The sequence below is a fragment of the Sinocyclocheilus rhinocerous genome, unplaced genomic scaffold, assembly GCF_001515625.1.
Source record: "Sinocyclocheilus rhinocerous isolate Xijiao unplaced genomic scaffold, SAMN03320098_v1.1 scaffold534, whole genome shotgun sequence".
Lineage (NCBI taxonomy): Eukaryota > Metazoa > Chordata > Actinopteri > Cypriniformes > Cyprinidae > Sinocyclocheilus > Sinocyclocheilus rhinocerous.
In genome coordinates this window covers 2404440-2430409 of record NW_015646352.1, presented here as the reverse complement: position 1 = coordinate 2430409, position 25970 = coordinate 2404440, and the positions used below count along the sequence as shown (strand labels likewise).

At 37.0% G+C, this 25970-nt stretch overlaps 2 protein-coding genes across 6 annotated transcripts in view; one reads left to right on the top strand and one right to left on the bottom strand.

Moving 5' to 3' along the window:
• Nucleotides 1-651, bottom strand: part of LOC107707514 (probable D-lactate dehydrogenase, mitochondrial) — a 9394-nt gene extending 8743 nt beyond the window's left edge. The window contains exons 1-2 of the mRNA XM_016511573.1: nucleotides 439-651; nucleotides 89-201 (exon numbers count right to left, since the gene is read on the bottom strand). Coding sequence (XP_016367059.1) covers nucleotides 89-201; nucleotides 439-522 — 197 coding nt within the window. The 5' untranslated portion in view covers nucleotides 523-651. The remainder of the gene's footprint in view (nucleotides 1-88; nucleotides 202-438) is intronic.
• Nucleotides 146-25970, top strand: LOC107707512 (SNF-related serine/threonine-protein kinase-like). Of its 5 annotated transcripts, none has more exons than XR_001636263.1 (7): nucleotides 3485-3721; nucleotides 11341-12018; nucleotides 20025-20166; nucleotides 22697-22909; nucleotides 23016-23132; nucleotides 23283-24518; nucleotides 24550-25970. XR_001636263.1 is itself a non-coding variant. In XM_016511571.1 (7 exons), exons 3-7 carry the CDS (start codon nucleotides 11430-11432, stop codon nucleotides 24463-24465), a joined length of 2244 nt encoding a protein of 747 aa, XP_016367057.1. In that variant the 5' UTR covers nucleotides 3485-3721; nucleotides 4166-4263; nucleotides 11341-11429; the 3' UTR covers nucleotides 24466-25970. The 5 variants fall into 5 exon arrangements, 4 of the variants coding, with proteins under 4 accessions (XP_016367056.1, XP_016367055.1, XP_016367057.1 ...); XM_016511571.1 differs by adding an exon at nucleotides 4166-4263 and having other exon boundaries at nucleotides 23283-25970; XM_016511570.1 differs by lacking the exon at nucleotides 3485-3721 and adding an exon at nucleotides 146-259 and having other exon boundaries at nucleotides 23283-25970.

Genomic DNA, 25970 nt, shown 5'->3' with positions numbered 1-25970 from the left:
ATGGCGGTAAATGCACCAGAAGTTGGTTTGCCATCCGCCATAAAACGTTATTAGAAGAAGACCCTCAGGTATGGCAGTTAAATTTCACCTGTGCACAGACTCATCTCTGCCGTGCTGTTCTCTGACAGCTGAGCCCACAGACACCCCTTCATCTCCGCTAACAGAGCGAAATGCTGAAATGACCCGCTCGACGGCTCCAGCCTAGAATGAACAATGCGAGAAATATACAGAATGTTTACCTGCATGACTCTGGTGGCACGTAAGTTAATATATATATATAATTTTCATTTCATTTCAAAATTTATTTATTTATTTTTATCTGTTTTTAATTTCTCGTGCTTTGTTATCCACGTAAACAGACTGTAGCCCTTGGTGACCACGTCTTTATTCTATTTCTTAGACTTATGTAACAATGAACAGGATTTATCCCAGGCTTACTTGAGCAGAATATGTCCTGCACCTCCCGCAAATAAACGGCAGCCGTGGAGAAGTGAAGCGTAGGGTTTGTCTGAACAAGGTCATTTTCCACTTCTTACTAAATCCGTTCTGAAATAACCAACCTTTAATACATAACGTCAGTTGTTAAAATAGTTTATATAAAATTTTCTTCCGGATCAGTATAACGGCGTCACGCTTCATCTGAACCTATAGCCCCGCCCCTAGATGAGGAATTCTGCTATGGCGAATGCTTAGCTTATGAATATTAATTATTTAACGTGACGTTCCCACAGTAGGTTTATCTGATTTGCTGAAAGACCGACTATATATGAATATTAAATAGTTTGACTTGGTGCTTCAGGAATGTTTCTAGCCTGACGTAATTAATATTCATAAGCTAAACTTTATCATAGATTCGTTAGAGAATAGGTTTATTTTCTAGTCTCAGGAATGTTCTATTATGTTTTCAGACATGATACAGTACTGTACATTCGACAGAACTATATAAAACCGTTAATTCTTTGCAATGTAGTTTATAGTTATTAGAGAATAAACCACAAGGTGGCAGTACTACATCACACAGACAGTCCTCTGTTTTGACAAGTAGACATCAGCGTCATGGACCCAGTATTTTTTGAAAAATGAAATAATCCAATATAGATACATATTTCTTAAGAATTTCTCACAGTTGACTTTATTTCGTAATAAATAGTAACTGCTGCTCCGTTGGTCTTCTAATATAAAACTAATAGGCCTACTCTGATACTATTTCATAAACTTATCAAAATTAAAAACACATAAAAAGACTATTAGTTTCAAAATTAGTCTTAATTTTGATTGAACTTGTGAAGATTTTTCTTCTTCACTTATGCAATAAAATAAACAAAAATATGCCACACGGGATGTTGTCATTTTGACAGGTAATATAAATCCATAATCATACCCACATGATGAAATTGTGCAAGTGTAACAATATATCCCAATGTAGAAATGCCCCCAGGTACTGTGAGGTTGAACTAAATCAGTTCAGTTGACCTTTATTAATTTGTCAGTGTACTTTTGAATGTACATATTAATGCACCCTCATATGCAAGTCTAAATGAAGATCCGGTGGGCTTTGTAACTTGCGTAGATCGAGCTGACAAGTTACGCCATTGGTTCCCATAGTAACCAGTGTGTTCTCCGCCATGTACGAACGTCATTGGTTCCCCATGGGGAGAGTCTGTCTTTCTCTCCCTTTAATAGTTACATTGTGCCAGTGTTGACTAACACAGATGAAAGCGTACACTCATTGCAAAGAACTTCCAACTTGATTATCGTCAAACCTGTTTCTAATAAAACCTCCATGGATGTGGTTTGACCAACACTTGTTCTTGACGTAGTAAATATGAAGAGATGAACAATGCAAGTATTCTTATTAACAGAAGGCCTTGTGTTGTTTATTGTAATTTTCTGATTGTTTAAATGAGATTCAGACAGAACTTTTGTGACAAAGGCAATTCACACTTGGTCTTTGGATGACATCTCGGTCTCCTTGACTCCGGTGTTTTGAGGATGTCAGTCAGTCAGTTCCAGCTTAGAAAGGAAGTGAGTGAATGGAATCTTGATCAATTGCTCTAGTCTTCTGGAATCTTAAGAATGTCCTCTGTTCTGGCTTGTACAATTGCCACTATCTCATGGCCTGTTGAGACCGATTTTACATCTGGAGTCCCAGACACCACCGTGATGTAAAAATAATAGTAGCAATTCCCAAATGAACCTCTTACTTACCCTTTAAAATCTTTTAATATACTACTCTGACCTCATAAAAACCCATTCAACTTCTGTTATTGAAGCTTTAAACTTTGCTGTGTCACAAAGTTGGCATGCACTTCTGAGAGGTGCACAAGGCAAACCTGACCTGAAGAGATTCCGTAAAGCTCCATAAATCTGCATTGTAAAAATGCTACTAATTTTAACGAATAAGAATGTAAACGTGCCAGTTAACTGTAAGTTACCTTACCAAATACAGAAAAATATGTATTTAAAAAGTAAAATATTATTAATAAGTATGATATCCCTTATTTATATTTTTTATTGTTAAACAAGGCAATACACGTACATTTTGGGTAAATTATTTATTAAAATTTATTGTATTATAATTAAATTTTTTAAAGTGAAAAATATGAAGAAATGTATATGTAGAAATGGGAACTGATAGAATTCCACAAATCATCACATTTGTTTAGATTTTAAATACACAACATTCATAAGTTTAAGGTTGTTTTTAATGTTTTTGTACCAAGCCTGCATTTATTTGTTCAAAAATACAGCAAAAACAGAAATATTGTGATATGTTAATACAATTTAAACTGACTTTTTTTTTCTATTTTAATACATTTTAAAATAATTTATAATATATTTATAATTATAATTTATTCCTGTGATGGCAAAGCTGAATTTTCAGCAGCCATTACTCCAGTCCTGTGTCACATGATCCATCAGAAATCATTCTATAATATGCTGATTTAGTGCTCAAAAAGCATTTATTAGGCTACTATTTTCAGTGAAAATAATGGTTGTGCTGCTTAATATTTTTGTGGAAACGGTAATACATTTTAGTGATGCATTCACTGATGAATAGAAAGAACTGTTTATTTTAAATAGAAACCTTTTGTAACATTTTATAGTTTAATGACAAAATTTCAACAGCAATATTTTCACTGTAAATTTAACAAAAACTATTTTAGCATATTTCATTCTTCAGACCGTGTAAGAATGTTCAGATTGCACAAGTGAGTCAGCTTATTTGCATATAGCCTACATTCTGACATTAAAGTGATCCATTCAGACCTCACAGAAATGAGCGGAATGTCAGTCCAAGTGCTGTTTTTCCATTCGGTCCCTTCACCTAATTATAGCCAGTTGCATAATAGTGTTCTTGAGACTTCAGAAACATTTCATGTGGCCCTGCCACAACTCTCTCTCTCTCTCTCCCTCACTCGCTGAAGTCCGGGTAAGCTGGAATGCATTGACGTCAGAGGAGGGAGAGCGCTCGAGAGCTCGAGCGCTAGAGCAGAAGTGAGCACGCGAGCACTGCGGAGCGACGCGCGCAACGCTACATTCCTCGTCGGACAGCGGGCATCATTTATTGATTAAGACAACAGTGAGCGGATGTTTGAAGCCGTTAGGAGGCGATTTTTTTGTGTAGCCTTCAGAAAAATACTCGAGGGAAGCTGAGAATATTTCCAACGGATGCTCGTTTACATATAGACACCTGAAACGCTGCGTACCACTTTATATGGTAAGTTATTCTAGAGTACAAATGCGTTTGGTGTATTTAGCTATTTGTTGAATTGAATACTGAAGTCGTCCTTAGTGATTTATATGTAGGATATCAGAAGCAGGATTGAGTTTCATTTGAGATCGTTGAAAGCGTGCCAGAGTGTAATAGTTGGATGTTATTGTTTGTGTTATGGTTAATAATGGTGATTTTAATTATTTTATGTGTGTAGTTATTGTTTTATATGTGTCATTTCATATAGCTAGCAGGTCTTTTGCTAGTATAGAGATTGAATTATTAAAGGTGAGTTGGAAGATGTGGTTGGCAGACAAACATTGGGTCAGAGGCTTTGCATTGTGCTGGCCTGCATTTCGGTTCTCTCTCTCTCCTTCACACACACACACACACACACACACACACACACAGTATGGAAGTCACCCTATCCTCCTGTCTGTGTATTCCTAGCCTTGGAGACATCCAGGGGCATCTGACAGCATGGCACACAGCAAGTAAGAGAAAGAAAACAAGACAAAGAGAGAGACAAGGATAGAGAATGAGAAGGGGTCCGTTTTTTTTATTATTATTATTTTGTATTAATTTATGTACAGTATGTCTGTTTTTGTTTTGCACAGTTTTATTGCATGCAGAGAAACTGCAAATGCTGTGGCAATACGAATGTACAAAGATTTGTCATGCCAATAAAACACATCAAAATAGAAAACTGTTCCTGTGGTCATGGAAATTTTAGGGAATTTTAAGGTCATAGAAATTCTTTAAAATTTCCATGATTTTTCACTCACAAAGAGCATTTCTTAGCTATATTTACAATTCATTATATATTATTTTTAATTATGTGTGTGTGTGTGTGTGTGTGTGTGTGTGTATTAGCTGGAATACATAAGTGTATATATTTCTAGTTCATGAAATATTTAAATATAAGAAGAATTGCATTCATGATCTATATTTCATAAATATTTCATGAGCTAGTAAATTGTATATATTTCTGGTTCTTTAAATATTGAAAAAAACAGGATATTTTTATTAAAAATTTCATGAGCTAGAAATTTTTCCATAAGTGTGGGAATCCTGTAACAATGATGTAATTTTTGAACTGAGATGTTTTATGGGATTTAAATGGAATACTAGGTGAGATTCTGAGTAATACGATCCAAAGGATGCTGGATAAAGTCATTAGACTGTTATCTATATGGTCTTCTATGGTCTGCATCACTGTAGATACTTGAGTGTGTATATATAGCATGCAGCCAAAGTCCTAGACTCAGCAGTGTGTTTGTTTGTGTGCACATGCATGTGTGTGAGCATATGTGCGAGAACATGGTGTATGCGCGTACTGGCAAACTACCAAGTTTGTGGGTTACACAGTGATTCTTTTGTGCCTCAGATTAAAAAGGATAAGACATGTGCGTGTGTGTGTCACAGTAGTGTCCTAAGACACTTCAGCGCCATCACAAGGCAGGCCTGAGGGAATTGGGACAAGAGGGGAGCGCAGGTCACCTAGATCAAGTTTCACCTACATTGTTGGGACCAAATTTCTTCCAACTGGCTGTTGTTTGTCCTGCTGCGCAGCAGATTTGTGTTTACAGACAAACTGCATGACACTGGAAACTTATATGGGTTAAGTTTAAGGATTTAGTTTTAAAATTTAAAACCAAGTGGAAAGAGAAAGACAAGTCATAAAAAGAGCGCATAATAAAGTCTCCCCATGAGCTTTGCATCAAAATGAAGCAAGCTACCTCACTGTCTACCTTCTAAGATAGCATTTTATTAGTCGCGAAACCTCATAAGTGATGAATTTGTAACAGTCTACATCAGCAACAAATAGCACTCTATGGACTTGACTTTGCCATTTTTTTCAATGGACTTCGCCATTAGCATTAGCAAAGCTAAACACGATATTCTAAGCACTGTCCACAAATATTGGGTAAAATAAATTATTTTTATAAATAATTTATCATAATTATATAATAAAAAAAATAATTTTAAATATGTGAAAAAAAACTAGAGACGTCTGTTTGTTTGTTTTTTTAAAGATTAACTTTTAACTTTAGTGGCTCATGGAAAGCCGTCTTGTGTGCAAAATCTAAGCTCAGTGGTCAAATGTATCCATCTAGTCATGTTTTCAGAGAAAAGTGGAACAGTGGAATGCAAAAATGTGTTTTGTGTGAATGGCCCTATAGAGTATATTTAGAATTAACATTTCTTACGTTGTCCTCCATCTTGAAGCTAATTGCAATGCATTCTGGGATTACCTTCTCCCAGATTCTACACTTCCTTTGAATTTGGACTAAATTTGGTAACTTGGGAGGCAGATACCTACCTTTTTAGAACAGTCAGGAGTGTGCCCTTAAAAGTTTCCCTCAGTAGGCACTAGGCAGTTTACTAGGATTTGCAACACTGGATCTCATTCGGCCCAATTCACAACACCTGTGTATGCACATTAATTTGTTCTTAACCTCGTTATTCTAAATGAGCGACCACATGCCCAAGGTTAGTCATTTGCATAAAACCCACCCAAACCATTTCCATATAAGGGCTTTCTGAAGAACCTTTCATTTACTGCTTTTAGGGACTATTAGCAAACACATGATGCTCTCTAAAGATCTAAATATCTATATATAAAATTTCATCTTAATGTACCATAATTATAAAGCCACCCAGAATATTTGTTTTGCATATGTGTGGTGTACATTTTTTCTTAATTTACAATACATTTTTAAAATTAAACAAAAATTATTAAATGAAAATTATTTGTGAATCATGGTTTGTTCGTGAAAATGTTTGCACGACGCAGATTTCAGGCAATGTATTCAGACCCACTGCCTGAACATTTGCATGTTGGTGCTAGTACTATATGAATTTTACCAATAGACCAGAGGTTCAAATGTTTTACCGTTTGTGTGAGTGTACACGTTAATGCACTTCAAACAGCAGGCACGCTGACCTCATCACCATGAATGTTGCATGATGGGAACATGGGGCGATGAGATCATATCTAAAGGCAACCCCATTATATTCTCCCCAACTCTGCATCTCTTTCACATCTCTTTCACATCTCTTCACTCTGCTCGTCCATCAGCCCTCCCTCCTCCAAAAGGGAGAGCGGGATGACTCATCCTTTCACACCTCTCCCCTGGTGCCTCCTGTCAGACCGCGAGCCTCTTGACAGCCCCGCGTACGGGTTTGTGTTTCGTATCGGCGTACAAATGAGTCTGGTCTGTTTTCTTGCCTTTGACGCTCATGCAGCGGGTGACAAAAGACCCCAGCGTCTCAGGCAGCGGACATTTTCTCGCAGAAACACTGAGCCTGCTGGATTCCCAACTCCTCGACGTGCGAGTTCCTCGCTTGCAGAAAGGCAAGGAAATGCAGGAAGTGCCATGTCTGTGTATGTTAGCATGTATGCGTCTTGTGTAACTGTGAGAGTCATCCTAAACTGCGGATGCTGGGTTTCTGCCTAAGCGCTATCAGGAGGAAGCACCATGTGTGCTCCCCACTCCCTTTAGGAAATACTGCCATGCTTTATAAATGATAGAGCTGAACATGGAAAGGGTGGACAGCCCTATCCTTCCTCAATATGGAGGCCAACTGGTCTTTGTTACATAATGTACTGTTTTTGCTCTTTCATTCTTCTTTCATCTGGCTCTGTTTTTCTTTCGGTCTCAACCACTAAATAAATACATCTCACAAAAGGCAACAAAACGTCAAAGTTTTGACAAAAACAAAAAGTTTTTGCTCACCAGTGTGTCAGAAGCAGGATGCTCTGACTTAGAAACAAACTAAAACAGATCTGATTCTCTTCTGTCAAATGAATCATTCACCCAAAAATGAAAAGTCAGTCATTGAAATCACCCTCATGGCGTTACAAACCACCTTTTTTTTCTTTTGGAGAACGCAAAAAGAAATGTTATGAAAAATGTTCACGCAATGAATGTCCACACAATGAAAGTTCTCACAACATATCATTCATACATGCAGCTTTTCTAAAATATAATGTGTATGTGGAGCGTAAATGTTTGCATATGTGAGATGTTGGTGAATAATAAAAACTTTTCATGTGTAATTTTGTTCCGATCTACCACAAACTCAGTCCGTCAGACAAAGGGCAGGTTATTTTAGCAGCATTGATTTCAACAGACAAGAAAAGCTCTGAGTACACTTCATTTTCATATGTGTGCTTGTGTGTGAGCATGCATCATTGTAGTATTTTAGTATTATTTATGTACTATTATAGTATTTATTAATAATTTGAATTGTCATTTTAAATTTAGTTTTAGTTTTAATAATTTTATATACTTTAAAAAATATATATACTTCCATTTAGCTATTCTGTTTTTGTCATAGAACTTATTTTTCATTTTAATTTTATTTTACTTATTTTCAGTTAGTTGCCAAGGCAGCATTTCACCTAATATTTATATAGATTTTATTTCAGTTGTATTTCAATGAACAAAAACTATTTTTTATTAGTTTTAGTTTTAGTTAACAATAACATAGGCATCTTAGACGGGCATCATAGCATTAGTGTCCTGTTCAGCCTCTATCACTGGTCATTAACTATTCAGCTCTTTCCATCAAACCACACACACATACACACACACACACACCCTAATAATGATATCACATTACATGTATTGATCTACACCATTTGTGCTATGCTTCGGTCACCCGACTCCTCTGACGCTAGGTCCCAAAATGCACTCTTCTCCTCTCACTCCCCTCTTTTTCCACTCTTCTCTTTGTATCCAATCCATTAGAGCATATTTATCTATATTTATTTTTATTTAATTTAATTACATTTTTAATAATTTTTTGATGCTGTCTTGTTTGTTTGCTTTTGTTTAGGTTTTTTGTGCTGTGATGTCTTTTGCGGGGGTTGTTGTTTTGGTTTTTGTTTGATTTTGTTTTGCTTGGGTTTTAGCTCATTTATGATGTTTAAAGTCCCTTAAATTCTTACATTTGCATGTATACCAACTGTTTGAATAAAATTGTTCTTAATCACAAATGTTTGGCAATTGCATGATACAACGAAATTGCAAACAATTTGTCTAATACAATAGGTGACCTCAAAATTAATGTCACTGCCTGCAATCGCAGTATTGAATGGGTTTTGTCTTAGCATGCATTATGACGTCACCTCCAGGTTCGGCTGAAATTGTAGTAGACAGCCATACTCGTGCTTGGACATGCAGTTATTGTCACTCCCTATAAGACTGATAATAGAGGAGTTCTCTGTTAAGTAATAGTGTGGATTTGTTTGAATTTCTTAGTAATAGTAACTACTGTTGCTAAGTAACTGCTGTACTATGAAGTAAGCCCGGTGTGGCTTTAATAATCGTTTGCTTCTGAGACAATTGGTTAATTGTTTTTTTTTCGAAAGATTTAAGATCAGTGTCTGACATTCTTATAGGCAAATACCAACAGTACTCGTCTTCTCTTGAGCAAACACATAAGATCAGTATATAAACTTGTTAGACAGCTTACCTTGTGCTCCCTCCAAACACTCATCTTCCTCTCTTCAATAACGCTGTGAATGTGAAAGCAAGTGCAGTTTACATCTATATGTAACACTGTCTGTTTCAACACAAAGAGCACTACATCCCCTCCACTTAAAAATTCCTAAAAGGGTTTTCCAGCCTGATGCCATACGAAAACCTTTTAACATTCTATTAAGCTGTACCACACAAGTGAGAGTGCTGTTTTATGGTTGTTAGCACATTCCTATACAGTTGTTAGGGTGTTATGGGGCATTTCCAGGTCATTATTGGCTATGTTGTTGCTAAGGTATTCTCATATAGTTAGGATGTTGGTTTGAATGGTGTTTTGACTGGCAGTTGACTCTGTGGTTGCTAGGGTGTTGCTATGGGATTGCCAGAATTGTGGGTGGTTGCAAGGGTGTCGCTATGCTGTTGCTAATGATTTCTGATTGGTTGTTGACATGTTGCTATGTATGATGACATGAAACTTTCCAGAATTTTTGGAAACTTTCCTGGATTTTTGGGGAAAATTTACAGTGTTTCCACATGGTTTACGGCTTTTTTAAAATTATATAAACAAAATTTATATATTGATATAAACTGATTTGTTTATATCAATATATATTGATATAAACAAACCCGTTTATATCAATATATAAATTGATAACATCAATTTATCAAAAGTTTAACAAAAATTACATGTTTAGGGCCCTATGGAATGTTTTATTTTTTCCAACCTTATGTTTTATTGTTACCAAAACATGTCTAGTTATTTGAAAGCATAAAAACAAGTTTCATTTATTCTTACAATAGCCTAATGATTTTTTCCCTCAGAAATTCTGTGTTGTGTATTTACATTTTTTAAGGCATAAAACAGTCATTTAATTTATCTTTTAATTAATGAAAATTAAAAAAAAATATTTTGGGAAAATAAAGGGGATTTAATATTACAATTAAAACAATGAAGAAATATTGTACGATTATTCCTTAAAAATAAGGTTTTAAATTTTTAATAGTAGTAGTAGCCTATTATGTACATTCTACTGAACAATAGTAATATATTTCTGCCGCCGTGTCTTCAAGTTAAACCAAACTTTTATTTTGACAGGTTGCCGTGAATACCTTTACATTCCTGTGTTTATATGATATGAGGATCGTTTTACTCAAATGAAACAGTCAAATGCTCATGAAGTGATTCTCGGTGCAGTTCTGGAGATGTTGTTCATGTATTTATGTCCTCATAAGTGAGACGGCAGACATTAATATCACCGGAAGCAGCATGCGCGCTTACGAGTAGTACACAAAACCACTCGTCTGTGCCATTCATTAACACATAGACACGCAGAATTCATGTTTAAATAGTCGTTTTGCGGCTTAATATTTACAAATACTAGTGGGAGTGGGAGTGTGCTCACTTGTGTGTGTGCATCGGGGCGGAACTCGGCTGTGCGCGATGCAGAGAGCTCGACCATGTAACGTAGAGACAGAAATGACATGCCGTCGTGTAAATAAGATAAATAACATAAGGCTATTTAGTTTAAAAGAACGAGGTATAGACCTGTTCTATAGGAAAGGTAACTTTAAACGACTTCTGTTGTGATCTGGTTTAAATGACTTCTGTTGTGATCTGGAGAAAATAACTCAATCCTGAATGATCTGGCGCTATAGAGAAAATAAAATTAACTTGATCTTCAAGGGGAGTTGGGGGGGTTGGGGGTGGACGGCGCTGATTTAGAAAAATGTTGGAATGTTTCTGGAAATTTACTGGAAATTTTCCACCATGTCACAACCCTAGTGGATGTTTACCAGGCCAATGTTATACTGTAGATAAGGTGTTTTGATTGGTTAACATGTTGCTGTGTGGTTTCAAGGATATTATATATGGTTTCCAGGGTGTTGCTATGTGATTGCTAATGCTGCTGTGCGGTTGCTAGGGTCGCTAAAGCTATGGATGGTTGCAGTGGCATTGCCAGGTGTTCTGATTGGTTGACTGTATGTTGCAATGCGGTTTCAAGGATGTTGCATCACTAATTAGATCAGTTTTCCCCATACATGAGATAAAATATCATTATAACTAATATGTCTAAGGTCTGCTGTTTACATGTGTCATTTCTTCACTGTCATTATCTCTTTTTTTGTTTTCCACAGATGATGTCTCAGTAGAGCTCCAGTTTCCTTCAGCTCCCCCTGGTAAGAGAGCCCAGTCCTTCAACTGTACCTCCACTGCTTGATCCAAAATGGCTGCCACCAAAAGCGGTTACGAGGGCAAGATAGCCGGCCTATATGACCTAGACCGCACACTGGGCAAAGGCCATTTCGCCGTGGTCAAACTAGCCCGTCATGTATTCACAGGCCAATTAGTAGCAGTCAAAGTGATCGACAAGACAAAGCTTGATGACTTAGCGACTGGCCACTTGCTTCAAGAAGTCCGCTGCATGAAACTCGTCCAGCACCCCAATGTAGTGCGACTCTATGAGGTCATCGATACGCAGACCAAGCTGTACCTCATCCTAGAGCTGGGCGACGGAGGTGACATGTACGATTACATCTTGCGTCATGAAGGAGGGGTGGCTGAAGACATGGCGAAAGTGCACTTTGCGCAGATCGTACGAGCAATAGCCTACTGCCATCGTCTGCACGTTGTCCACAGAGATTTGAAGCCGGAGAATGTGGTGTTCTTCAGGCAGCAGGGGACGGTGAAGCTGACAGATTTCGGCTTCAGTAACCACTTTCAGCCTGGGACAATGTTGATGACCAGCTGTGGTTCACTGGCATACTCTGCCCCAGAAATACTGTTAGGTGAAGAGTATGATGCTCCAGCAGTGGGTAAGTGACAAAACTGTCTTTTTTTGGATGTTGTTTCATTCAGCTAGTCAATCAGAATGCATTTAGAATCCCTGTAGATCACATTTGATTCAGAAGATTCATCGATTCCGAAGATTCATAGTTTTAAAGACTCATAGATTTAAGATTATAGAGAATAAAAGATGCATTTCAAAGAATCAAAGATTCATAATTTCAAAGCTTCATAGATTTAAGAATCTAATGATTCTAAAGATTCATAGATTCAAAAGAGATTCTAAAGATTCGTAGTTTCAAAGATTCATAGATTTTAAGATTTCAAAGATTGAAAGTTTCTATTCTGTCTGTATGTTTCCAAGTGTGTCATTTTATTCAGTCAATCAGACTTCAGTAGATGCTAAATCTGTCCTTTCGGACTCTTAATTTACATGCAGCGCAGTCAAACAAATCCGCCGAAGGATTAAATCGTGGAGGCGCGTGGGCCTGCGCATCAAACTCTGTGTTTGTGTCACAAGAACACCGGGACGCTTTGCTCTCCTCTCGCAGTTGATCCTCCCCTCCCCTCTCCCCACGTGCCTCTTCTGGGTTTAATCGCTGTTTTGCCAAGCGGAAATCTTCTACTGAATGAACAGCACATCTGTGCTCTAGCAGGGGTCAAGCTAAGAGATTTGTGTCAGGTCAGAACTACACATGACTCAATTGACTGCATTCAGAATCCCTGCAGCAAATTGGCATAAGAGACAAATTTTCATTGAATATCCAGAAAATTAAGGTGAAATCCAAACACCGTTTACTTTTGACATTGACAAAGACCATTAAAACCCATATCATCTGACCACAGTGAAGTATAGAATGTTTCTGCTGTCTGCTGTACATTTTTCTGTTGTGTCAGGCAGTGCTTTGGTCTGTGACTTTCTTGTACAGTATGTGCTTTAATGTTGTGTCTTTGAAAATAGTTTGGAGGATGAATGTGGCTAGCCGTGAACTCACGTTCCTTCTATCCATCATCCGTTCCATTGTTCAGACCCAGTCACCTTATTAAGCTCTAGAGACTCATTGTACGGCAAAGAGAGGAGGAGAAATGAAAATAAAGCAGATTTAGAGAGAGAGATGGGTATGGAGAGAGAGACAGATTCAGTGAGAGAGAGACTGAGGCAAGCAGAGAGACAGACTTTAGTTTAGAGGACACTTGAGCTTAACATTGACTCAGACAGGAGGATGAAGAGTAACAGGACCGACAACAAATTGTTCTGTCTCTCTTTCTCTTTCTTGTTACTTGTCTTGATCCAGTTCAATAGAGCTTTCTAGAGCACAGATGTGAGCGGAGCACAGACTTTGAACTACAGTATGTACTGTTCCATTTCACTGCTCTGAATTCAAACAATTCTAAAGATTATTAGGTTATGAAGATTCTAGAATGCCAATGATTCCAAGATTCCAAATATTCCAAACAATCTTTAGAATTCCAAGATTGTAAAGATTTTAAGATTACAAAATTATGAAAATTCAGTTTCAAAGAATTAATATTCACAGATCCTGAAGATGCTAATGATTTAAAAGATTTTAATAATCTGAAGATTCATTGTTTCAAAATAGATTTATAAATTCTAAAGATTACAAAAATTTAGTTTCAAAGATTCATAGATGTCAAGATTCCAAAGATTGAAAAATTCATACTTTCTGCAAATTCTTAAGATTCTAATGATTCTATAGATTTTACATGCTTCATAGATTTAACATAGATTCAGAGATTCTAAAGATTCATAGTTTCAAAGATTCACAGGTTTTAAAATTCCAAAGGCTGAAAGATACATAGTTTCAAAGATTCATAGATTGATTAATAGATCCATGGATTAAAGTATTAGATACACAGGTCTAAAGATTCTCATCTAAATATTCTAAAGCTTCATAGATTTAGGATAGATTCTAAGGATTCTTCGTTTGAAAGATTCACAGATTTTAAAATTCTACATTTGGACAGATTCATAGTTTCAAAAATGAATAGATTCATAGCTTTACATATTTATAGATTCACAGATTCTAAAGGTTCTAAAGATTTATAGATTCAAAATAGATGAAAAGATTCTAGAGATGTATAGTTGTAAAGATTCATAGATTATGAGATTCCAATAGATTGAAAGATTAATAGTTTCAAAGATTCTAAAGATAATTTTATAGATTTTAAATGGATTCAAAGATTCTGAAGATTCATAGTTTCAAATATTAGACATGCAAAAACTACATATTTTAAAAATATTCAAAAGTCATTAAGTTGCCCCAATGACTAATTGACTATTCCGTCTTGGGGAAACTTGGAATAATTAGGCCGGTTTTGGGTTTCCCTGACCTTGATCTGATGTGTTTCTTAGGGTGCATTCATACAGCTCAAGTTCTTGTGTTCAAAAATAGTTCGTAGTGCAACAGAATAGAACAGAACATGGGTATAGGGATGTGTTTTGCAAGTTGAACTATTTTTAGCTTGACACTCTTAAAAACGCAACACTCATGATGAACGATGAAAAAATGTCATGAAGCGGGAGACTCAGTGTATGATAAATACAGAGAAGGAGAGGTGAAGAGCCAGAGAGATAGACAGACTTTAGAGGACACTTGAGCTTAACATTGTGACACGGACAGGAGGATGAAGACTAACAGGACTGACATTGAACCTGTCTGTCTCTCTTGCTGTCTTTCTCTCGTTCCAGTTCACTTGGGATTTCTAGAGCACAGATGTGTGCTGAGCTGCCATGAGTACCCTTCCGCTCCTCTGCTCTGACATTATTAATATCATATTTGTATGATATTTTCTGCCAGAGCGTCATGTGACGGTGGAACAGTAATTCTCACTGAGGCTGCATGTGCCAGGATTAGATCTGCACAAACTGGGTCAGTCTCTGCCGAGACCCAGCAAAGCGTGCAAAGGAGGCTATACTCACACACACACGCTAGGATGCTAGAAGCGTGTGAACCTGAAGGCTTGTCTCACCTCTCTCCAAGCGAAATCTACCCATGGTAGAACTAGAGCAGATAAGGGCTGAGTAGTCATGCCTTATAAATGTTTAACTTACTGGGCCAGTCAGAATGAACAGTAAACATGCATATAAACACAATAGAGAAGCTTTCTTATAGCTGTAGTTTAACAGTTAGCATATTAGCCCGAATACATTGAGCCATTCAGGTGACACAGGCTCATCTCACTCTCAATGGTTCCTGTCTCCATATAATTCACGGTTTTTGAAGATGAGAGCATGTCACAACCTGCCCATGTTAGCATCTGGCTAATTTAGCTAGCTTCTACCAAGTTCACAGGTGCATTTATGGTAAAATACTGTAGAATTGGACACATATCCTTTGTAGGGCTACACAAATAATCAAAATAAATCACAGCACTAAGCTATAGCGTAATTTTGGTTTCAAGTGCTGTAAATATATGCGCAGCATGTTTCAGAGTGAAGCATGGCAACTCATGATCTGCTGTTTATAGTCTCTTGGTTCACAGTAAATGCTGCTTCACATGAACTTTAGATCCATCTGCTTTAAATCCCTTATAGTGTGCATTTGGGAGCACAACATGTGGCAACCATCTTCCTAAACTTACTGAAGCAAATGAGAAATGCTTATAAACTGGATTTGGCTGTTGTCAACAAAAGAGAAGCTTCAAGGTCTCCCTGCGGTTTTTCAGTCAAAATAAAAGGTTGATGGTTTAATGTCTGAAAATGAAGAAATTCATAAGAAAACGGTAAATAATAGTATTGTATTTTTATGTTGCCGTGTAAAATAAACCTATTATTATATAGTAATATAATAATTAAAATTGTAATTTTTTCTTAAAAATTTATTTTCATTTTAAAGTGAAATATTAAAATAGTAATATTTATTTTATCAATAATAATAAACAAAGAAGAATATCAATATTCATAATAAATTAATAATAATAATAGGTTTATGTCTTTGACATCAATGACAACAGATATGAGAAGCTTTTTATCCTCCCTTTTGATACTTTATTTTCTATTATAAAATGCAAATTAGCTAACTAACAATATAAATGTGCACTTTATAGTATTATTCTTTGTTGTTTATCTTCATTTTAAAGAATTTTTGTACTTGAAGTGCCTAATTACATTTTATTAGCACCAAAAATAGACCTAATAACATAACAGCTCTGGATGTGTTTGATTGTGCAGTGGTTTGTATTTCATGTGCTAAGTCTGTTCAATCAGCACAGTAGTGCCCATCGGCTGACCCTGTGGCCCGTTGCCTAGTGGATTAATCAGCTCCTGAAGTTTGCTGGGCACAGGCTGGCATCTGAAACCTTATATGGAAAGCTTTCTTGTCTAGCATTTTTAGGTCAAGCTGATGCCATTAACACCAGTAGCTGATATCTATAGTTTGAACTTGTGAACAGAAAAGAGTCTGTTTTCACTGTTATGTGCATGTGCAATATTTTTATTTATTTTTTATTTTTTTGCCTGAGACTGTGTATTTTTATGCGCGGCTGAATATTCATTAGCTCAGTGAGAGGTTTTATCCATAGTCAGTAATCAGCTGCTCTCTTTGTAAAAACAATAGAAATCAATGGAAAGTCATCACCATGACTGAAATCTCTCTCTCTCTATCTCTATCTCTCTCTCTCTCTATCTCTCTCTCTCTCTCTCTCTCTCTCTCTATCTGTGTGTGTGTGTGTGTGTGTGTGTGTGTTTGTGTAGCAGCTCAGTGTCATCAGGATTCAGATTGCTGATCAGAGATGTTCTGAGATAGATAAGCTGGGAGAGACTGACTCAGTGACATCTCACAAACTCACACGCACACACACACACACACACACACTTAACTGATAACACACACCTTCTCACTCTGCATTAAAGTTGTTTATAATGTTACAGAAGATTTCTGTTTCAAATAAATGCTGTTCTTTTGAATTTTCTATTTAGTGAAGAAACCTGAAAAATATAAATGACTGTTTCAACAAAAAATATTAAGCAGCACAATTGTTTTCAACATTGATAATAATAAGAAATGCTTCTTGAGCAGCAAATCAGCATATTAGAATGATTTCTGAAGGATCATGTGACACTGTACACTGGAGTAATGATGCTGAAAATTAAGCTTTGTCATCACAGGAATAAATTACATTTTAAAATAAATCAAAATAGAAAAAACAGTTGTTTTAAATTGTTATAATTTTCATAATTTTACTGTTTTTACTGTATTTTGATCGAATGAATGCAGCCCTGGTGAGCATAAGAAACTTATTTCAAAAGCATGAAAATCTTACCGAAAACTTCTGAATGGCATAGTGTAATTTTCTTAGATTCATAGATGTCCGAATATTCTAATAAATCAATTGATTTTAATATAAGGATTTCAAAGATTTTAAAGATTCAAAGTTTCCAAACATTATGAAATTTCTAAATTCAATAGATCTGAAAAAAAGATACTTTAAAGAAATGTAGGATTCCATATCAGAGATTTTCAATGATTTTTAAACATTCTAAAGATAAGATTCCAAGATTCAAAACAGTGCATTTCTACTATTATTGGATGTCTACTATATAGATTTTATATAGATATAGAGATTCTGCTCTCTACTATAATTGGAATTCATCTTAGAATTCTAGAATCTTAGAATCTGTACAAGACCTCAAGTCTCGAGACATTCTGTGTCACACACGGTTGTCACATTATATAACCTCAACACAGATCGACAAGCACAGCAGTTCCTTGGTAGCCTTCATTGTGTATAATGTGTTTTGTGTAAACTGCAGTCACATGGCACTCACACACAAGAGGTGTGCTACACTTAAAACTGTGCTCATGTTGGCTCTGAGGCTCTAAGAGTTGTCTTGCTGTGACTTATTTTACTTTAACAAGATGGAACAAGATAAGAAAAACTTACAATAACTCATTATTTCTGCCACCACCACACATAACATTATTTGTCAAGGCAGATGTTTTCTTACAAAGAACAAACCTAAGAAACAACTGCATAACTTATATTTGTGATGAAAAAATACTAAAGATTAAAGTTTAATTGAGAAAATAAGTTGAGTTCTAAAATTACCTGTAAATTTTAGTTATAACATTAATGCACTTATTTTATCAAGGATATCATGATTTTTATGCAGTTTGAACCCGGCAGCACTTCGGTGTCATGTTTCTATGCATGTCCGACCATATTTATATTAAGAACATTTGAGTGTGCTTAAAAAAATCCAATTTGTGCATTTCAATAGACATGAAATAACATGCTGCATGTATGCGTGTGCCAGTGCGAGACAACGCTCGTGTCTGTCTGTCTGTCTGTTTCTGTGGAGGAACACGCAGTACAGAGAGCAGAAGAGAGGGCTTATTGTTAGAGCAGCTAAAGACACTGTTTGGACAATGCTGTCTCTCTGGACTGTCTCTCATGCTGATCCTTTGCTCTAATCCATGCTCTTTCACACAGAATTTATACTCTCTCGCACACACACACACACACACTGAAACCAGCATGTCAGATTTGAAGCTGTTGTTTAAATGGAAAAAGTAAGAAGTTGGCACAGCAGAATGAATTTACTTTAAAGGCATTTTTGGGTGAATTACTTTTTTTTTATACTATAAATTATTATTATTATTTAAAAGATACATCATTTAATATATAAAAGGAGTGTAGTTATTATTATTATTACTCATTAATGATAATAATAATAAATGTAACATGTTAATAGTGTAACAGCATTTCTTTTATTAGTGGTGATGATGATGATGAAGTAATCAAGGTGGGTCATAGGTGATCCAAGACAAGGTTATTATCATTAATTAAAATTAATCCATTTAATCCAAAAGAAATGAAATAAACTAAGTGAAAATTAGAAAAGTTTTTTTAAATATTTTATTTTAGATTGAAGCACTAAAATAACTCAACCTAAATAAACTAATATCAGGGGGATCTAATGTTTGCATTAATCCTCTGGCCTTTTCTGAATTTCTGTAAACGGCAAAATGGAACTCCAAGAATACCACAGCCGTATTTAACTGCCGGTCAGGTCAGCGCACTAGACCAAAACTATGAATGAGCACATTCTCAGTACTCTTTCCTTTTGTAATCAAAGGTTAAATGAAATGTTATGAATATGAAATAAGTGATCTAACTGAGGAAATCTAAACTGATCCTACTATTTTAAAATCATCTCACTTAAAAGAGGAAAGCCTAGATCTCTCACCCATATTTGTAAGTTGTTTTTTTTCCCACACGCTCTATGCATGTCACACAGCTGAAAAAAATTAAAAGAGGAAGCTTGTTTTCTTGGAACGCCACCCTGGAAAATTACGCCACTAAAACAAACACATCATCACTTGTGGGACTTACACGCCCCCTCTCTTACCTTTCTCTCTTTTTCTTGTCCTGTTGACTCTGTTCTTGGTTCATGATATTCTGTAAGACTTCCTGGGATCCTTGGTTGACATTTCAGGGACATTTCGGTCAGAAACACATGTCTATAGGGCCCCATAGGCATAGCGATTGGCGATTAATGATTGGTAAAGTTAAGAGTTAATTATTGTCTGAGGACATACATTGACTCTGAAAAGGTTAAGGCTGGTTTTATTTGCATTTTAGTTTTGCTTAACCTCTCTTCGTGTATTGGTTGGTTTTGATAGTGTGAGCATGTGTCACATGAGGACTTCTGTGTTGGATAAAAACCCTTGACATGTTTCTTCCTCTTTTCTGCACAAATCCTTTTACACTTCTCTCTAGGGGTGTAAATATTTACTCTGACAACAATTTGATTCGGTTATGATTGCATCTTGAAATCATAGTGATGGTTTTTTAAAATAATGCTGACAGCACTAATTTGAATTTGATGGATTTTTATATATAAAGACCTACTTAAAGTCATGTAGATTATGATATTTTATATACATGCATATATATATATATATTTTTTTTTTTTAAATTTAAATTACAATTTTGCAATATTTTACACAAACTAATGTTGCGAATAAATAAGAAATATTTGAGATAAAGTCTGTTATTGTGTGTCTTTCAGATATCTGGTCACTGGGTGTGATCCTCTATATGCTAGTGTGTGGACACCCACCCTTTCAAGAGGCCAATGACAGTGAGACCCTCATCATGATCATGGACTGTCGCTACACTGTGCCAAACCACGTCTCTCCAGAATGCAAAGAGTACGTATGTCATCTGAGCTTTAATTTTCCTCAGACACACACCCAACTAAGAAACGGATTTCTCAGATTTAATCCAGAAGGCTGGAGGTTATTGTGTATTTATACACTGCAAAAATAAGTAAATAAAAAACCCTCTTTATCAGTATTTTTGTCTTTTTTTTTTTTTTTACTTGAAGCAAAATTGCATTAAATATTAAGACTTGTTTTCCGACAACATGAGCTTTATTAGTTCATTTTTCTTACTCCATTGGCATTTGTTATTTTCTTCTTTAAAGCATAAACCTCATTACATTTATGCATAAAACAAGAAAAAATATTTGGGGTATGAATATAATTTAAAGATGTATTCTTTGGAAACAAGTAATCATATGTTATCTTATGCAATTTTGCTTCTGACAACAATTAAACTTGTTTTAATGTTTTCACTGGAAAATACGTTTTTGCATTGTGATGAAATCTAAATAGTGTTCTCTTCACCATGATAGTAGTTGGCCATTATGTAACAAGTTTTATTAAATCTGCTTAGTGTTTTCTTCGGGGTCAGCAGATGTCATATATCAATAGTCTTTTCTTTCCATGCTGGTGCTGTCGAGTTCACTATTTCTGGAAACCAATATTACAAAGGACATGACCCTGGTAAAACCCTTTTCACATAGATCTTGCATGCTGATCTGATACATGCCCACAAAAGCTTGCTTGAGTAAATAGACTAGTTTTTAAGATGTCCTTGACAGCCATGTGCCATTGGAACGCAGTGTTTTGTTGTTGTTGTTTTTTCTCTCTGAGAACTGGCATGTTGTAGTCTCTCATGGTCTCTTAAACACCACACCCTTGCGGTCCAGTTTGTACCACTTTCACGCCAAACTTCATACCTACGTGTAGACCGGAGTTCATCTGAACATACTGTACTTTATCTGTTTACACCTGCTTGTACCAGACATACACAGGTTGTGGCTCTCTAAATTATGCTTAAGCAAGCCAACCAGGCTTCTGTTTGGATGAGCAAAGGTTCTTGGAGGTTAGATTTAGGAGCAAGTTATGACAGACACACAGAATTTCCATCCTTGGACCAGGTGATGGATATTGAAAGTAACAGGTCAAGACAACTTCCTCATTTTTTTTTTCATAAGGGCTTTAACTAGATTTTCCAGCTCAATTAGATGCACTTGACTTCTTAACTAAGCGTTAGTATATTATTTGAATCATAACATTGTAATGCTCTTAAGAAGGGTTGGGCATGATTTGGAATTTGGATTTTAATTGAAATCAAGTCACACTTTTTTTTTTGCTTTGCAAACAATACATCATTACATGATTAATTTTTGACTAATTATGACTTTTAATTCCCTCATATAGAATACTTTTGTCCTCAGATGATGAGATTTATTTCTCTAAATTTCGTTCAGTATTTTTATAATAGATTTTACCGTTAAGAACCACAAAATTTATTAAATATTAAAAATCTAAATGGTGCACAAGCCTGCTTTTGTGTTCACTGCAGCTCGATAGTGACCAGATTTTTACACAAGGCTGCCTTTTGACAGAGTGAAGTTATTTTTAAGTGGGTTTATTCCAGGCTATTTGTAGTCAGAACATCCCCAAAGCAACAGCTCTCAGACTTGAGTTTAGGTCTGAATCAGTCAATTGTGCAAGAGTGTGTATACAAGTGTGTGTTAGACATCTGGGCTTGGCTGCACAGCCAAACATAGTGACTGGGTTACATGATCTCCACCACAATCAAAAGCTTCCTTTAATGGGAAGGGTTTTCTTAGAGGAGAACACTTGTGTCTTCAGGCATACTTTCATCTTGCTGTTCATCTGTAGTTCGCTTTTTTCCCCACCCTTCATCCTCACGGCTATTTAAGGTCTTGAGGTTAAACACACCAGGAGACTCTGCTGATGTTCAAGGGCAATGGAGCATGTGGGATTATAAACACAAACACTCAGAGACCTAAAAAACACACTTCGAAAGGGAAAACATCTCCCCCTGCTGGTCATCTATGTAAGATGCATGTTTCAGAAATGTGTGCCAGTACCGCAGTGAAATAAAACACTTAAATTCCTTGAATAAACAAGCTGGGTGCAGTGCATTCACACATACACATGCAAGCTTGGATCGCAAGAGTTCCAACCTATTTCGTATTCTTTTTGTTCGACTCACTGAAGCAACAATTCTTTACAGGTGCTCATGAATATTAATCAGCAGAAAGATAAGCACTTCCTTTTCATTCCGTTTCCTCTGACGGCAAGATGCGCCTGTGCAATCATCGCCTGTCAGCTAGGCAGAGAATATTTATTAAGATTGCTAGAAAAGGAAAGTATGAAAATTGCAAGTAGAGTGAGACTGAAATTAAGTGAGATGGAGGCAAGAGTGATGAAGGGTGACAAAATCAAACCTGTTTGAGAAGATGGGATTTTTATTTTTCCCCTGACAGAAGGTCATGTCTGATGTTCTCATTCTGCTCTGGTAAAAAAAAAGCAATAACAATCTCTCATCATTCTCTCCCTCTTATTTTCCTTTTTTCCTCAGTTTGATTTCACATATGCTGCAGAGGGATCCTGTTAAACGGGCATCTCTCACAGAGATAGAGAGTCACCCTTGGTTGCAGGGTGTTGACCCTTCGCCTTCCGGGTACACAGCCGCCCCGCTTACCTCCCACCACAGCTTGTTACCTGAGGAGCACGAGTTCATATTGCAAGCCATGACCAGTGGCAGCATTGCTGACCGAGATGCCATCCAGGAGTGGGTATCTCTTTATTCTTCTTGGATATTTTCTTTTGGTCTCAGAATAGCGTGGTGTCTTCAGAGTTGCATTAAGTTAATAATGCAAATGTATATTTTGTGATAGAGCACTGGAGGCTGACAGATATAACCACATCACAGCTACGTACTACTTGCTGGGAGAACGACTCCTTCGAGAAAAGCAAGAGCAGCCAAGTCCCTCTCCTGAACAAAGACATACACAGTAAGTTCCTGTATTCTTAAACGTATACATAATTTTGGATCTGAAGGTATTTTATCCTTTTATGTGTTAGAACTAATCTTACCACATAACTCTTGGTACATAAAGGTTCCTAATACATTGTACTGAGTATTGTTATTGGCTACATTACAGGAGACCCATGTCAGAACCCCTGGACTTGGTGAGCCAAGTGCCCCGGACTGATACACTAAGAGGAACACCTCTAGGTCCCTTAGCGCCTCTCGGTTCCTTGTCTTCCGGCTTTGTCCGACGTGGTGTGAGTGAGTCTGGGGACTTGCTTGCTCCCAAACCCAACCATCATGACAACTCCTTCAGTGACTTTTGCAGCACGGCTCCATGCTTGAGCCTCAGTCTGCACCCTCTACCTCCGGACCAACCTACTGTCAAGAGCCTTGGAGCCTTACAGCAGATCTGCGAGGAAGAAGAGGATGAGGATGATGAAAATGAGCAGAACAGGGATGAGGCGAAGCTTGAGGTGGCACCAGGTAAATTGGATCCTCTTCCTTCAACAGATCTCCTGTTAAAACCTTCTAGAACTTCTTTGCAATCAGAGACTCAGAAGAGAACAGGGAGGCCGTCTTGTAAAGTGATGAGAAACTGTGAAACTGTGGCTGAGGAGGAGGAACTTGAGGAAGGGTCGGAAATCATAGAAGAGCAGAAGCCTTTGGATTCAGTGTCTAACATCACTTCTGGCACCATGGAACATCAAGTACAGATGTCCCCAAACACTGAAGCCCATGTGGAAGAGTTAAACCACACAGAGCAACCAAGTAGAGGAAAGGACAAGGGTGTTTTCACCCACCCTAGCTTGTCTTTAGTTGAGCAAGAAGAAGAACAAATTCAAGGTCCAAATATAAATGGACCTCCACCACCTCCCAGACTGGATGTTGTACAGTGCTGCTGGGGACAGCGTGAACCTTCAAAGGACACTCTAGAAAACAACAATAACACCCTAGCCAAATCTCGACTGCTTGAAGTTGGGGTAGTGTCAACCGCTTGTGATTCCCCAAGGTCCCTGCCAAGGAACCACTGTGTGGACCTGGGTCCTGATGGGGTGGAGATGCGTAAGACTGCAGGTGAAGTTGAAAAACCTGAGGAGGTACAACCTAAACCTCAGAAAGGCCTCCAGGAAACCAGGGACACAAATATTGACCCTGCTATCCGGGCTGATCCCAGCAAGGTTAAGAACGTAAACTTGCGAGAATGTCTGCTGCAGTTCCCGCTCTGTGAGAAAGCCTTGTCCTTCAACATTCAGCCCACCTCTAAAGAGAAGCTTCTCCCATTTGCACAGTACAACTGCTGCCATGTGTTGTAGAGATTGTAATCCGAGATCAAGGAACAAACTGATATCAACAGAAACCCTCCAACCTCTACAACCCTGCAACTCTCTGGAGTTGTTCAGACAATAAAAGAAAAAGTGTGTTCTCACCTCATACTGTAACCTCAGAGGTGCTTTTCCACACAATCTACTTATTGTATATCTTTATTTTCTTTCCCTACCCAGCATTCCTTGCTACTTTCCTGTATAACAGTTAACCTCTTGGCAATGCTGTGTATATGAACACCTGTATCTACTGACACTGCTCACTATATTCTGTGCTATCTTGCTAGCGTAGAAGCTTTAATTCAATAACTTGTCATTTTGCACTGTAATATCAATAAGAGTTCCACCGAGTTTAGTCATATCACTAAGCGAGTGAGTGAAGACCATGCTTCAGAACAACACATAAGAAGCCAACACAAAAACAGATGATAAACAATCACAGCAGTGGATGTTTAGACTCAAGAACTAGCCGTTCAGTCTGTGTAGTAGTCCTGACAAGTTTTTTGTTTTCATTTGGTTTGTTTTTGCAGGCAACTGTGAGGCAACGGTCTTTACTCTGAACTTTTAAGAAGCTGCATGCTGTGGCATTGTTGAAGTTGTTCCCACACCACTGTCTCATGCTAGCATGTTTGCTAGCATCTTTACCCTCAGGCAGTGGGGCAGGAAGCAGAAGACGTCGCCACATTGATACATTGATACAGTTTGGGAGCATGGTTATGAGAGCATGCTAAATCAGAACAGCTTAGCGTAGCATTAGCATTTTGTGAGCGGGGGACTGATCAGGGAAAGATGCTAAGTATATCTGTGATATATTTTCAAAAAAACAAGAAGAGGGATCGAACAGAGATTATTCTGAGGTTATGACGAGAGACTTTTTGTGAAATGGACATAATATTACACAAAACAGAAGACTGGTCTTCCTGGAGCTATATTTTGGAGTTTGTTTTAAAACTGCTAATTCTTTTAATATGAATTAATATTTTGAAGCTGTTATCAAGTATTAGAGAGTTATCAAGGGTTTTTTTGGAAAGATGTTGACAAAGACATTTTTTCTTTTCTTTTCTTTCTTTTTTTACATGAGATATGAGAGGGAGATTTATAACATAACATTCTGTTTTTTTTAATCATCTGCCTCTGGGTGCACCTTTAACATGCATTGTAAGGGGATTTGAAGCTGTTTGAAATATCCAGTCATGTACAATGTGTACATATTTTGACCCTTGCACCGTATACATACCAAGCATATCAACCCACCATTTTAGATCTTATTCAGTGAACGTAGCAGTTTGAAAACACTAGTTGACTGACAAAAAGGTCATATAGTTTCTTGTGTCATATTTGTAAATACATTTGAAGAGCTGTATGCTAACGTAACGCTAAATAGCGTAGCTGAGTCTAGCTTAAAATGTACTGTACATTGACAAAATCCAGTCTTCGTATGTTGCAATGGCATGAGTGAAGCTAGCGGTTACTGTTGTTTTTACCTCCTAAACAGC